Raw genomic sequence first — 14,982 nt, 5'->3', positions numbered from 1 at the left:
AATTTTGGAACCACAAACTAACTTTCTGGAACATTTCTACAACGAGTTTTTGTGAGTTCAGATTTCTACATTGTTTGTACCACCAAAAGAAGCTGCAGCAGCGTGTAACACCGTATTCACCTGGGTTGCCATATCTGTTACACTAAGGTCACCATGGTAATTTTTACATTTATTGCCATTGTGTTAAATTAGTGTTATAAATGCTTATATATTTATCGGTTATATATGGTTATATTAGAACACACACACACGCACGCACAATATAGCAGATAAACGGGATAACAATGGACCTGGCAAGTAGTAGACAGTTAACTGGTGCAGGCGGGAACACACTTTCCACACAGGTGAGGTAAAAAGCTGAGGTAAAATCTGCTGTAAGTGCTGTATAAGTTAGGGAGCTTAAAATAACTGATAATTATTTTATTTGAATCGTATTTATATATAGTAGTTGATGTAATACGCAATATATTATTCTAACAAATACACGCCATTAAGCTGGTGTTTAGCATCGAGCTAACGTGAGTGGGAAATGTTTCATTTCTCTCTAATGAATCAGTAAAATAACCGACAATACACTAAATGCACTGTGTGTGTATGTATATATATACACACACACACACACACATATATATATATATATATATATATACATATATATATATATATATATATATATATATATATACATATATTCATATATGTATATATATAATATGTGTGTGTATACACATTTTTAGCATTTTCCTGTCTTAACAATGGGTCAACAATCACAGCCTTATTTTAAAACCCTGTATTACTATAATGTCCACGGAAATGGATATAAAAATAATAGTAAAATCAAGGATGCCCCCCCCCCCCCAAAAAAAAAACAATCATTTTAAGCATGGGGGTTGTAAATTGCAGCAGCCTAAACTTCATTTTTTTAATCCAATTCTATTTTTATTGTTAGAAATGTCCATCGTTGATAAGTCGGGTAAGAAAAGACCTGCAAGTACATTTGAGGAAAATGGCCTTATTGTAGGTGTAGGGTGAGTTATCGATATTATCGATTAGTAACGTAGCTAAATCTGTTGGTAGTGTTTGCTGATGCACACATTTACTTGTTTTTTACAGGAATGAAGTTCAGACAATGTTAGAAAAATTTGGAGGTTGGTTAATTTAAAGTGAATATCTGAGATTTTACACTGTACTGTGCTAATGCATTTTAGTAGTGTATTGTGTATTTGAATGCGGATGCAGCTGACATTAGCAAGGCAATGCAGGCTAAAAGGAAACGCCTGGAAGCTTTTACCAAAAGCTCTCTGAAAGGCAGCAACCAGAAAATAGAGCAGCTGTGGAAGACCCAGCATGGCCAGAGGTACATGTGCACAATACTGAGTGTGTTTTCACAAACACAACTATATCAATACTTCTGTATACTGAAGGGGGAATGTTTAAAACCCCTTTACACAAAAAATATGATAGAGGTTTCAGCGCAGTTCTTCATGCAATAAATGCTTCTAGGTATTCATATATAAAAAGGTATTCATTGATTTATTTCTGTCCTTATAAAATTAATCCTTTCATAGATGAGGTGACATATTTAGAATTTGTGTTTATGCATAGGTTTGTGTTTGGCATGGTGGCTGTCACACAGCTCCATGCTGCTTGGATTTTGAGCTTGTCTGTGTAAAGTTCTGTCTAAATCCTAAATAAAATACAGGGTGTGGTTTGGCTACATACATTAATTTTTACAGTATGGGTGCATTATCCCTGTGGTGGGCTCACATCCATGCCATGGTGTATTTCCACATGCCAGCTCTGGATTTTCCATTAAATTGACCAGCATCAAGACCTTACTAGTGATGAGATGTCAGTTGTCTGTTGTAATCACCCATTGTGGTAGTGATTAAATATTAATTTGTCACCAAAGACAGAAGCTGACGCAGGAGTACTCCCAGGAGATGCTGTCAGTGCTGCGGCAGTGGGAGACCGATGTTAAGAAATCTGAGGAGCAGGAGGAGAAACTGAATGTTAGTGCTTGTTGAACATGGCCTGAAAACCCCACAGCATTAAAAACAGCAAAGCTGAATAGAAAATTGTTCAATTTATGTTTTTGAATATTCTATTATTTCTTTGCTAGAAAAATACTTTTGTATTTTTTTTTTGTCATATTGCTATTGGTGGCATTAAAGTACATGGTAAAGGAATTAAAAATAACTGTTGTGATAAATCTCAGCATGATCTAACGTAACACTGTTATGTGCATAGAATTTATTTCAACAGCAGCAGAAGTTCTTCCAACAGGCACGGGTTGTGCAAAGTCAAAAAATAAAACACATAAAAGAGCTGTATGAGCAGTTTGTCAAGGTACAATATTTCTTATGAGTTCACAAGTATGTCAAAGTGTGCCTATTACATATATTATTAATTTTTGTATTGACTAAGTATGTGTCTGTATGTACCAACAGAACATGGAGGAGATGGAGAAAAGTCATGAGGCTTTTCTCCAGGGAGCACAGATGGAGTTGAAAAAGGAGATGGCTCTGCTGCAGAAAAAGATAATGATGGACACAGTGAGTATTTTCACACACATTCTATAGGTTTTTCTTAGCTTTCAAAGATTTCACATTGCTAATTTTGTTCCGGAATTTTATTTCTTATAGCAACAACAGGAGATGGCCACCGTGAGGAAGTCTCTACAGTCCATGTTGTTTTAAAGTCTGATGTATTTTGTTCACTTGGAAGAGTTCTGTAATGCTCATGCTGTCACTGTAAATGTTGAGTGTATGAAATTGATACAATTATCTGGATGCACATGAATGATAGTTTGTGTTCATATTTTTTGCTGGCTTGTTTGCACAAATTTGTATGGATTGTTCTCAGATAAGAAAAAGCCTTTTCAAAATAATCAATCCCATATTACAAACGTATTTTTACTGAACATGGCGAAAAGCATCCATTTACCCTGGTGACAGGTGAACATTGGAGCTGCAAAAGGTTTTGAAGATGGAAGATTGGTCATTTTTTGGGACTATTAAAGACTGCATTGTTTTATGCAAAATATTGTTGTATGTGTAATTGGACTGTTATTCATGTTTTCTGGCTTTACAGAACTCTTTTTTGCTGTACGGGACTAAAAAAATTTAGTTACAGTTGGGGGTTAACTACTGTAAGTTAAAAACTTACAGCATTTAGTCTCTTTTTTAACCATTTAGTACAAATTTACATTTTAATAAATGTAAGCTATTCAAACATTATGCACATTAGGTGAATATCCACCCTTTCGTTTTCTATTTAGCCTTTAATCCTTAAGTATCCAGCAATAAAGATATATTTCTGGGACTGGCTCCAGATCCACTGTGACTTAATGTTGAATAAACTGTTTAAATACCTTGACTATTGCATTTATCTAAATACCCACCAACAGCAACATAAAGTGAGCTCAACATAGCAGGAAAATACATGAATACATCAGAATCAGAATTGAACAGATTTATTGGCCAAGTGTGCTGACACACAAGGAATTCGGTTCCAGCTGTTTGTGACTCTCAAAAATATAGACATAAATAACACTATACTATACAAACTATACAAGACAATGCAGACGATGAGATGCAATATAGACAGAATGAGTATTAAATATGAATATAGAATATGAATGATCAGTTATGTACATAAAGTGTGGGAGTGCAAATACCAATATTGTGCAATATTATGCTTTTGGTTCAATATATAGCAGCAGATATGATATATGAATGATAAACAGACACTAAATCAGTCTTTCACTGTTGTACTTTCACTATAAATCAGTCTTTCACTGATATTTAAATAACCAAATACCTGTTTACACAATTTTTATTTATTTATTGCATAACAAGAACAATAACATATTACAAAAATTTTTTTTTGTTTACACAACTTATATTATGCAACACGCCAGAGGAAATGACGTAAGCGGAAGTGCTTTTACATGGCGGTTATCGCTTGATTTTTTTCTAACAGGAGGGTCGTTATTAAACAAGAGGTTTTATATTCGGCATGTGCGCTGTATACATCGTAAGGTGCGTATTATGTTCGACATTTAATCGATCTAGAAGTTATTTAGCGACTAAACCCGGTTCGTTGGCTTATTAGCTCACTAACATGATCCTAGCAAGCAAGCTATCAGTGAACCGCTTCATTGTTAACAGCGTTAACTTTCCCCCCTTCAGACATTAGCAACAACAGCAGCAGGTCGTATGGAGAGCACAGTGAAAGACTCGAGGCCTAGCAGCCCTTTTCTCAGCCTGGATGAAGATGAAGCCAGTGAACATCTAAACGAGGCTTGTTTACTGAGTGATAGTGACCTTCAGTTTGACGAACGAGGTTCCTGTTATGATTTGTCTAACTTAGTCGTTCCAGAAACTCCAGAAAGGTATCAGAAATGAATGTTTCTAGTATTTCACCTGATGTGATGTGTGACTTTTATTATTTTTTTATTTTTTAAAATCTTCATACTGAAAAGGATGTGCGAATCCTATATCCTCCAAAAAACATCATTTTACTTCCACAAATCAATGCTGAAGTACTTGACCAACAGCTGCACTGCACCGTCCACTGGAAATGTGTTAAATGGAATAATTTTCTAGTATTATGATCTTTCATTTATGATGTACACCTACATACTAGGCTCGTGTCTGTTTCTGCTTTGCAGCCCTCTCCCTTTTCGAAGAAAACGACAAGCCCGAGTCAAAGATAATTACAATGGGGTAAAAAACAACAACAGCAGCTTTCTTTGAAAACCAAATATCGTCCCGGAAAGACGTTTTAGCAAATGTGTGGAATGTTTATTTATGGCTTTAATCCCTAGGCTGCACTATGTGGTACAGATGCAAGAAGGTCAGAGAGATGGGACATGATTCCTGGATACCTCCATACGACACCGTGCTCTCAAAGGACACTAAAACGAAGACGACTACAAGACAATATAGGAGGTGGCAATAATATCCAAGCAGGAAATGGAACAGGATTTGTACCCGCTTCATCTCTTTTATCTAAATTCGCATGGCAGGAGTCTCCACGTTCTTCACAATCCACTGCCTTGTCTTCCGATTCTGAAATCTCGTGCTCTGCTGCGGCCGAATTCTCTGGGCTGGGAGCTGCTGCTGGCCAGATTTGCCAAAGAATGACTTCTCCACATGGTCGTGACTCTTTGCAAAAAACGCTTAAGAAATGCAATAAGGAACAGAGACTGAAAAAGTCATCGACTGCTAGTCGTGGGTCCTCTAGGTGTGCGTCAACAGCACTTTCACTTGCAGCAGAGGATAACCACTTACAAGGTACAGGTGTGACTCCTGATTTGTTTTAGAATTGGAAGAGCATTTTTTTTCTAGTAGTGGTCATGAAGTATTGGCCATGAATTTAGAGTTTGATTCCTTTTTCTGTTCTATCATTCACATATACAGAAAGAAGAGGTGAATGTGTACAAGAGGAGATTGTCGTTATCGATGAGGATGATGATGAGATGGCTGTGGTTCGCTCTGCTCAAATTGATGAAGATGAGGCATTTGCCAGAAGCCTCCAGGTAAATACTATTAACCTCATTTACTAAAAAAATTACGGACTAATTTATTTTTTTCATTCTCTAATGTACTTCTTTTTTTGTAATTTGATTTATCCGTACATTATATATATAGCTCATAGTAATCCGTATAGCAGGTGTTCAACAGTTCATTAATAATAATTCTTATAAAGTTCTTCACAAAGTGGTGACAAACCGAAACTTAACGTGATACAACTTGTATAAATCTGAAATCGACAAACCTCAGCAATCAGGTTATTTTTTACTTTTCCACAGTTAATCTGTTTTCTTGTTTTTATATATTTGACATTTATGTTGTCAGAACTGGGTAGAAAAAAGCTGCAGAAAAAAACAATACACATCATTGACTTAACAGCTTGTCTTTTTCTCTTCAGGAGCAATTTGATAGAGAGGAACATCATCATCATCATCATCAGGAACAAAGTCGATTACAGACCACACCCCCCAACAGACATCCACAAAATGCCCCGGTTAGTTGTATCAAACACATTTTGTAACAAAACATTATTAGAATGTTATAATATTAAATAAATATTATTGCTTATTAAAGGTACCATCTTTTGTTTTACTTCCACCTTCTTTAGTTTGATTCCTATGTAGGTCTGAGCTGGATCTCTCCCTGGGCCTCCATGATGTACTCATCATCATTCTCAGAGCTGCAGGACATGTCTGTGGGACAGCCCAGTGAGTCTTCTTTATTTTAGAAAGATTGTTAAACAATTGTGTAGCATATTAACATTTTTAGACTGAGATTAATTGATAGATCTTTGGAAAAAGTGTCATTGTTGTGGTTGTATATTGTGGGCAGGCAGGCAAACGAGATCAAGAGGTCGCAGCTCACGCCGCAGAAACACACCGCACTTGCCTTTAAACCTGCTTGATGACAGCCAGGGAAATAACTATGAGGTATGAGCTATTAATATACAAAGCATTACATGTCTGTAAGCACTTTCTCTTTTATTTTGACTATTTTTTCTGTGGATTTATATTTAGGCCTTTCTGGCATTTGAGGAGAGCCAGGGATCTGTGATAGCCAAGAAAACTCTCAGTAAGTGGGAGATCGAGAGACTTCCTGCGAAAGCTTATGACCCTGCACACAATGCGGGCAAGACAGAGTAAGTGTCCAAAGTGTCCACAGTTGGATCCTGTAGTTATTTATTGTTAGTAATGTTTCGTCTCTCTGTGTACAGTTGCCAAATCTGTTTCTCTGACTACAAGAAAGGAGAGAAGCTGCGAATGCTGCCATGCTTCCATGACTATCACATGAAGTGCATTGATCGCTGGTTGAAAGTGAGTCTTTTTATATATATGTATATATATTTTGACACAACCTCAACATAATTTTTTCTTTTCTCAGATATCATTGTCTAATGTAAACACATTTAATTTGTTTGATTCTCAGGAGAATGCTACCTGTCCTATCTGCAGAGCAGATGTGTCGCTATAGTGCACATTATCTCAGGACTGCTTCTCTACCTCAAAACAAGAGTACAAAATCTGTATTGTATGCATGCAATTTTAACTTATGTGCCTTTATGATGAGTTCTTGTTTTTATTTAAAAAAAAAAGGCTAATGAATGGACCAGCATAAATTCTGTGACTGAAATAGTCAATTCTCCCAGGTTCACTGTTTTTCTTTTTGAATAAAATGATTTTTCACCCCCTCACATTTCCTTGAACATTGTGCTTAAATTAACTTGTAAATTTATGTTGCTTAATTGTAAATAGTACGTTTCTTTACTTTTTTTTGGTATTAATGTTTCATTTTACTTCCATTCTGAGTGTAAGGGCTACAGGTCCTGTGCCTTGTACTATTTAATATCTTAGTGACTGTTGGATTTATTCTGCCTTCTATATGTCCCTCTTTCATTTGCCTTTTCAAATACAGTACTTGAGAGAGAACCATGCCACGAAAATGCATTATAAAAACTAGCTTGAGGAAAACTCGTACACATATTCTGAGTTGTATGTAATGAATGTATTTGGTTCAAGACACATTTAATGTCTATAAAGCTGGCTAGCAATCCTATAAAGGACAATTAACCTTAAGTCATATTCTCTCCATTGAACCTGCTTATATGATTTAGGCAGTATGTCTTGCACCAGTGTAGAAGTGCTAAAGTGAGAATAGTACATGAGAAACATCCTGTGGAGGTTCAATGCAATAATTTATTAAGATACACATGGTATGACAGGAGTTCTTTGAAGGCACTGTAAGAAAATCTTTGTCATTTGATTTTACTTGTTTTTCTTTTCTCAGCATAGACATAATGACAGCACACCTGGGGTTTACAAGACTGTGTCAGACACATTTGGAACATCAGTACTATCTAATTTACTATAATGTCATTAAACTTGGCTGTAAACGTATCAAAACAACTTTATCTATTACACACATGTAAGCCCTCCTATTTGGTGATCTTTTATAGCAAAGTATCTGTTGTAAAATATGCATAAAAAATGGACTAGCTGGAGAGAAAAGCTTAATAATAATCTCTCTTATTTTAAGGTACATGGTATAGCCTTAAAAATTGAGTGCTGGTGCGCCGGTCCTCAGGGTTTGAGTGCATTCTTCAGACATCAGCAGGAAAGCGGAACAATCTCTGTGTCCTGCCTCACCTAGGACAGTGTTGTAGTGCTACCACATTCCTCAGGCCTAAACCTGTACTGAGCACAAAGGGTTCAGTCTACATGTCAAACAAGCAGCCACATGCTTCTTAGTAATTGGCTCGAAGTCGTTTGTTTTCCTCCCGCAGCTTCTCTATCTCCTCTACGAGACTGTCGTTTACAGAGTACCTTTCAATAAGCCCATGGATTTCATTCTGAAAGAGCAGGAATCATCTTTTTAACAATTTTGTAAGTCAGTCACAGTTCATTTGTCAAAAGAGTATGATTGCGATTTGCAGGTAATACCTACCAGCTGAATGTAGAACTGTCTAACCATTTCCACTTGTAGATTGATTATATCTCTGTGGCATGTGTCTCTGAAAGGAATGACAAAAGCTGCTTTAAGCAAATTTTGATGAGGGTAATGGACAGATGATAAATTAATACGCTACCCCACCAGACACATAAAAGCCCCCATGTACTGTCCTGTGCTAATATTTTTATTGCCTGGAACCCAAAATGACCAGGCTCTGGTGGTATAAAAGGATTCCAAGATAGTTTGATTGTTAATTCAATTACCAGAGTACTGTACATGAATATACAATTATCCTCTTCATATACAAATATGGTGTTTTGTCATTCCTGGCTAGCATCATTTTTCTCGAATATGAGATTCATTTTATTAAGATATCCAAAGTAATCTAATGTAAAAACAATTTTATATTCACAACCGTGCATCTAAAATAGGCTAACAGCTGATCTCCCTTTACAGGTTAATAACATTAAATGTTACCTATGAATTAAGTTGAACTCCTTTAAATTAAGGTTGAAAATCTCTGTGCTCCAAAATAATAAGCTCATCATTTCCCCCCTATACCCTGGGTACTTTATTAACAAGGAAAGCTGCCACAAAATGAAAAAAAAAAAAGTCATGTAGGTAGGAACTGACAGTATGAAGAGGAGTGAATCTGAATGTTTAACAACTTGTGTTATCAGCATGTGTTTACCAACTTACGTACTGCTGAATAAATTTGTTATTTTATGTACGGTGAAGTTAAGGAACTTATAAGGAGCTAATTTTCATTACTGGCAGGTGGATACAAGTATATGTGTGTGCAAATATTTTAAAACAATGTACCTGAAATCTTCTAGAGCTTCATGGATCATGTTGCGCACAAAATTCATCTGGACTGAGGTGAGTGGTGCTTCACTACTGACAGCATTAGATGCGCTTGCTGCTGCTCAAGTTAGAAACACAACAAGTGACCATGCGATCCGGTATACATTTCATCATTTGTACCAGATGTCCTGTTCACGTACCCGATTCAGCTTTGGGTTGACTGCTACTCACTGGGGAATCATAGCTGAGCTGTGTTGGCACTTCTGGCCTTTGACTGGGCTCAGGAGTGTTGAATGAAGGCACTGATTGGGTGTGTGTAGTCTGAGCAGCAGAGGGTGTGGTCAGAACATTCTGCCTTGGATAATTATTCTCCACCTGTTCATCATGCCAAAACGTCAATATCAAATGTATACCATATACACATACTTATAATATAAATACAAAAGCCTCAAAAAACATTACTATAGGTGAAATAGGCTTGTTTAATAAATACGTCAAGAAACAAATATGAGTGACTGACCATGTTGATTTGCGTGTCTGTATGTGTAGGTGATGTGATCACTGGTTCCTCCTCTTTGATTGCAGGTGGTGTGTGGACAGCAGACAGAGGACTGTAGCAGCGAGTACCAGGTGTACCCAGCGGGTTCTTACGCTGAGCTGAACCGTGCTGAGGTAAGAAATCTAAATCTTTAATGCAAAAATCCAATAACAAATATGTAAACACCTTAATAAATGCTAAGATAAATAGTTCAAGGTAATAACGTTTTATCATGAATTTCGGTCATCACCGATGCAAAGTAATGAAATTTTACCTTTCTTACCACTTGAAGCATCACTGAGTCTGTGACCTTTGTAATCTAATGAAGATGTAAAATAAAATAAAATAAATAAAAGCTCAAAAATAGCAAATAATTAGTTACTCAGATATCCACCTGTATTTGAAGAGAGCGAGCAAAAAATAAATATATTTGTATAGATTCTAAATAATGGCTACAGCCAACACATCACTGAAGAAGAATACTCTTACCATCACGAACAGGAGAAAAAATGTCCAGGCTGTTGCGACCAACCCTAAACTTTTCTGAACTCTGTTGCCCCTCAGCTTCTCTTAAGAACACATCAGTGCTGCCTCCTAGTGGTAACAAAAAACAATATCATCACTGCAATTTTAACCTACATTACCCATAAATTTAAGTACCTCCCAAAGTCTTTATGATAAAGTACACACCATTTCTTGAAGTTGGAGTATCACCAATGAAGCCATGTGTTTTAAAACCTGAATAGAGAGAAATTAAAAATAGGCCAAAGAGAAAAAACAAACAAAAAAAACAAAACAAAACAGTGCAGTTACTTTATTAGTGGAAAACCGACAGTAATAGTAAACACATAAATTCCATATTGCAAGGTTATCAGCACATACCATCAGATACAGGTGAGAAAATGTCTAGGCTCAGGCTGTTTCGGCCCATGCTGTTGAATTTATCCAAACTGTGCTGGCCTTCGGCATCTCTGGATAGCACCTCAGAACGTGCGCCACTCCCTAAACAAACAGCAGCACAGAAGAAATAGTCAGAACACTGGTGAAACTTGCATACATTCACTATGAGTTAGCCCACCACACTATGCTGCCACAGAATAGAAAATTGTAGCTGCAGAAAAATTGCTGAAATAATGACGACTCACAATGAACAAAATATCTCAACTGATAGGAAGTGAATTTTGCAGTTGAAAACACTTGCCAAGGCTGTGAGCTTGTCCGTCTCCTCGGCTTACTGGCTGCTGTTCTGGGACAGCAGGAACTAAAGAGGTTGGAGTGGGAGGACCACTCTGCTGATTGTGCCCCAGCTTTACAGAGATTCTCTTGTTGGACTGCGAAGAAGTCTTGCCAGAGACTGTTTTACTCGTCTGAGGGAAAAGGTTTATATACGGCACATTATAAATAATGCATTAGCGTTAATCAACTGTGAGTACTCAAATTTTATGAAAAGTAGACTGGAAACCATACCTTTAGTCTGGTGTTGGAGTGCTGGAATCGGATGCATGTGACCGAGGTCTTGTGAGCAGTGGTTGTTTTGACAGGAGCGCTTAGATTACGCAGGTCATACATGTAGATCCGTCCATGGGTGGAGCCCACTACAAGCCCTGCTCCATCAGGAGTGAAGTCTACAGCCGTTAGTGGAGACTCAACCTGCTTACTACGGAAAATACTGCAGGAACAAACACCCATAAACAAAACATGATATCAACCATTAAGAAGGTAAAACATACCTTATTTTGCTTTAACCTAATCATTATCTAAACATTCTACACATATGTGGCTTACACTTTGCTGGAAGTGTCATAACAGACAATCCTCTTATCTAACCCAACTGTAATAAAGAGCAGGTCATTGGCTGGGGAAAATGCCAGGCCTGAGGCAGGAGCTTTGTGAGCTCCTTCAAACATGTGCAGTTCCTTCTGTGTGTTTGCATCCCAAAGTACCACTGAACCACTGTCTGAAACACTCCCCAAGAGAGACCGCTTTATCAGTGAGTACTTCAAGTCATGGACAGGCTAGAAAAAAAAACACAAAGTGTTGACTTTATGTAACAAATTTCAGATCAGCTTAGTAGAAGTTGGAACTTCGCACAAGTTTTTCATTAATAAATGGCAACATTTAACGATTTCTTTTAGGTATGCAATTATTTGAGCACAACTGTATCCACACTAGACTAGAATCAATATTGGTCAATTAGCTTATTTAACTAAACTCACCAATATCACAATTATGCTGAAGTCATCAAGGAAATGTAAAGCAATTAAAATGCAATTATTTGCTTTGTTTCTCCACTTATTCTTACCAATTTTACACAACAGTAGGGATGACAAATGGCATAGGAATATGGCCAAACTTTGATAAAAAAAAGAATAGACTTACCTCATTTGGCCCATGGCCAAAAGCCTTGCTGGACAGATTAGTGGTAATGCTGTGGAGGATGATGTCCCCACTGGTTGAACCTGAAACTATGTAACTATCACCACCATTGAAGGACACACATGTAACTTCCTCCTTATGGTCCTGATGAGAGGGTGAAATGAGAACATAAAAAACATACAAGTGAAATAAAAGTCTGCACAATTTTTTTTCTCTAAATCTGTCTCTTAAATTAGTAACTGAAATATAAAGGATAGAGCATTTACTGATGATTGACTTATTGTTGTAAATGGATAATGCTTTGTTTTGAACTTTAATCAATCAATGTACATATTAAATTAAAACAAATAGTTAATCACTGTAAATCTAAACAGATCGATTCAGATAGCCTTGCAGTAGAATATCTACTTTAAAAACTTCACTAAACAAATGATATACCTTGAGGCTGCGATGTAATCTCTTTGTCTTCAGGTCCCATATGTTGACCGTGTTATCCAGTCCCCCACTGACCAGAAACTGTGACGTTGAATTTAGTGCAACTCGTGTCTGTTTTTTCTGAAAACAAAACCACAGATGCGGCACAGATGAGAATTCCGACTGATTAAAGTGGTGCATTTTTCTGAAAGGAGGCGTTTCTACTGACCCCTTCTGCAAGCTCCATCACTAGCACTGGAGAGGACTTCAGGCTGGTCACCACCAGCTTGTCTCCTATACTGCTGGCACTGACAATGTACTGATCTGACTGTTGTCAAGGCATACAAAGTAGTGTATGTGTTCTAGTAAGTCCTTTTAATATCAAGATATGACAAGAGATTTTTAAAATTGAAGCTGTAACACATCACCCTGAACACAGGACTGGTAGTTGTGTGGGTACTCACTTTAGATGCATGCATTGAAATCTACTATGGATATACACAGGATTACACAAAATATGGCATAATTTTTCTGGTAAACAACAGATGTGCTACAATTTATGTTTTCAGGGAATGCTGTGTAAGTCTCTGAGATATACTCAATCACTGACAACCACAAAAACAAATAACGATTTATGTCTTAAGCTCAGCTTTAGAATTATTCCATATACACTATGGCCAAAATGGCCAAAAGTATGTGGAAATCTGACCCATATGTTCTTGATGAACTTGATGAAGATTTTTCTGTTCAAATGATTTCCATGGTCTTGCCACTTGATTTTGGATTGTAGCTGTACGGATTTACCCATCAATGTGGAAAATATGGAGAATTCTGGATAATTTGCAGAATAACAGTCACATAGTCTAGTGGAAAAGTTTTGCACCCTTTCCCAATAACATACTGTTTTATGTATAAACCCATTGTAACACATTAGGTGTCTAACCACAACTCATACCCACAGCTTTAAAATGACAAAAATCTAAATATTTAGTGAATGTCCCAACACTCAATAGAACTGATTTCGCAATTACATTTAAGGTATTATAAGTCCTAGAGCTATATTTGTAGTAAATGGCTTATTGTAGGATACTGCTGCTGCTCCAGCACACCTGTGCCAGAGGATGGCTGGCACTGTGAGGGTTGAACTGCTCTACCACACTCATCGAGGTGGAATCCCAGATCTTCAGGCAGTCACCTGATGACACCAACCGGGTCACCTCCTCCATAGTAGCACTTTGTAAGCAGAAAAAAAACCATAAAATACACAACAGCTGTGAGACAGGCTAGTGACGCCTGACTCTTATTGTAATTACAGCTTCCATATGTGCACATGAATAATTTACAACCTGAGAAACCTACACTGGGACTTAACATTATAAAAATGTTGTTTGCCTTATATAAAATATATATTTTAAAGAAAAAAAAAAAGAAACAAAAACCCAAGAGCAAATGTATTTTAATTTCCCTGGAGATAAAATTAAAAATGAATGATATGGAGCCAGTATGATGTTCCCCCCCACTTGTAGATCACACACTTTTTATTTTTATTATATAGTATGTATAAACATTTTTATTATATACTATGTATAAACATTATTATATACTATGTATAAACATTTTTATTATATACTATGTATTATATACTATGTCAAACTTTTTAATGCAAACAATTACATGCAGGACCAAAATACTGCTTTTAAAATAACGAGGACAAATGGATTTAATGAAATTCCGTTAACATTTATATTAATAGTAAACTTTTAAATAAATAAATAAATAAACCAGCTAAACAGGAAACTTAGCAAGCTAACTAGCTTTGCATTTGTGCTAGCTCGCTAACTTTTTGAACAAGCAAACTAAGAAATTTTCCAACACAGACAGCAATAAAAAAAAAATCCACGAAACCTAAATATTTATAACATACGACAGACGAATTATCCTAAAAAGCAAACTTTTACGCTTAGCTATGTTTGTTGCTTTATTAGCCGCCTACAATGCTATGCTAGCAAGTAGTTCTTCATATTTCACAGGTTTTATTTTAGCTTTAGCTACTTACCGTAAGGTTTACAGACAAGCCACTCCTGGGTTAAATGCAACTAAGTAGGACTAGTTGGGAGAATACCTCGAAAACTAGTATCCTCACTTATTCGCGACACTTATTTGTATATAACGAGTTTGAAAAACTGTATGTTTGGCTGGAACCGCCACTACGGCACCCTGCGAAGGTCAAACCACGCAGCCAATTTACAGAAGAAAGTTGAAAACCAAAAAAGTCCTTAGACGTCGCCAGATGGCGTGAATACACTAAAGTGGATATTAATTTAACTTCAATTACACCACAACATGCATATAATGCTGATGTCC

The 14,982-nt window shown here is 36.7% G+C and overlaps 3 protein-coding genes across 8 annotated transcripts; 2 read left to right on the top strand and 1 right to left on the bottom strand.

The window, feature by feature from the left end:
* Positions 1-137: 137 nt before the first annotated feature.
* Positions 138-3,378, top strand: sycp3 (synaptonemal complex protein 3). 4 transcript variants are annotated; one of them, XM_047802678.1, is made up of 8 exons: positions 138-156; positions 950-1,028; positions 1,114-1,148; positions 1,240-1,357; positions 1,913-2,012; positions 2,251-2,349; positions 2,451-2,555; positions 2,646-3,378. In XM_047802678.1, the coding sequence occupies exons 2-8, from the start codon at positions 952-954 to the stop codon at positions 2,697-2,699; spliced, it is 588 nt and encodes a 195-aa protein (XP_047658634.1). In that variant the 5' UTR covers positions 138-156; positions 950-951; the 3' UTR covers positions 2,700-3,378. The 4 variants fall into 4 exon arrangements, with proteins under 4 accessions (XP_047658634.1, XP_026991995.1, XP_047658633.1 ...); XM_027136194.2 differs by lacking the exon at positions 138-156 and adding an exon at positions 269-344; XM_047802677.1 differs by lacking the exon at positions 138-156 and adding an exon at positions 309-362.
* A 508-nt stretch (positions 3,379-3,886) lies between these two features.
* On the top strand, positions 3,887-7,230 carry si:ch211-59o9.10 (uncharacterized protein LOC561841 homolog). The gene is made up of 11 exons (XM_027135766.2): positions 3,887-4,043; positions 4,194-4,396; positions 4,676-4,730; positions 4,832-5,300; positions 5,427-5,545; positions 5,938-6,033; positions 6,148-6,247; positions 6,372-6,469; positions 6,557-6,678; positions 6,754-6,853; positions 6,966-7,230. The coding sequence occupies exons 1-11, from the start codon at positions 3,909-3,911 to the stop codon at positions 7,008-7,010; spliced, it is 1,542 nt and encodes a 513-aa protein (XP_026991567.2). The 5' UTR covers positions 3,887-3,908; the 3' UTR covers positions 7,011-7,230.
* A 482-nt stretch (positions 7,231-7,712) lies between these two features.
* Positions 7,713-14,870, bottom strand: nedd1 (NEDD1 gamma-tubulin ring complex targeting factor). Of its 3 annotated transcripts, none has more exons than XM_027135765.2 (17): positions 14,675-14,870; positions 13,709-13,851; positions 12,848-12,942; positions 12,643-12,759; positions 12,208-12,348; positions 11,614-11,843; positions 11,296-11,497; positions 11,030-11,195; positions 10,711-10,830; positions 10,519-10,566; positions 10,318-10,422; positions 10,112-10,147; positions 9,811-9,977; positions 9,491-9,665; positions 9,309-9,408; positions 8,481-8,547; positions 7,713-8,385 (listed from the first exon to the last, which is right to left on the bottom strand). In XM_027135765.2, exons 2-17 carry the CDS (start codon positions 13,842-13,844, stop codon positions 8,281-8,283), a joined length of 2,010 nt encoding a protein of 669 aa, XP_026991566.1. In that variant the 5' UTR covers positions 13,845-13,851; positions 14,675-14,870; the 3' UTR covers positions 7,713-8,280. The 3 variants fall into 3 exon arrangements, with proteins under 3 accessions (XP_026991566.1, XP_026991565.1, XP_047658443.1); XM_027135764.2 differs by having other exon boundaries at positions 10,103-10,147; positions 14,675-14,867; XM_047802487.1 differs by having other exon boundaries at positions 8,284-8,404; positions 10,103-10,147; positions 14,675-14,869.
* Between the last annotated feature and the right edge of the window lie 112 nt (positions 14,871-14,982).

Source organism: Tachysurus fulvidraco, chromosome 17 (genome assembly GCF_022655615.1).
Source record: "Tachysurus fulvidraco isolate hzauxx_2018 chromosome 17, HZAU_PFXX_2.0, whole genome shotgun sequence".
NCBI lineage: Eukaryota > Metazoa > Chordata > Actinopteri > Siluriformes > Bagridae > Tachysurus > Tachysurus fulvidraco.
The sequence above is the reverse complement of the archived record's forward strand: the minus strand, read 5'-3'. Positions and strand labels throughout refer to the sequence as shown.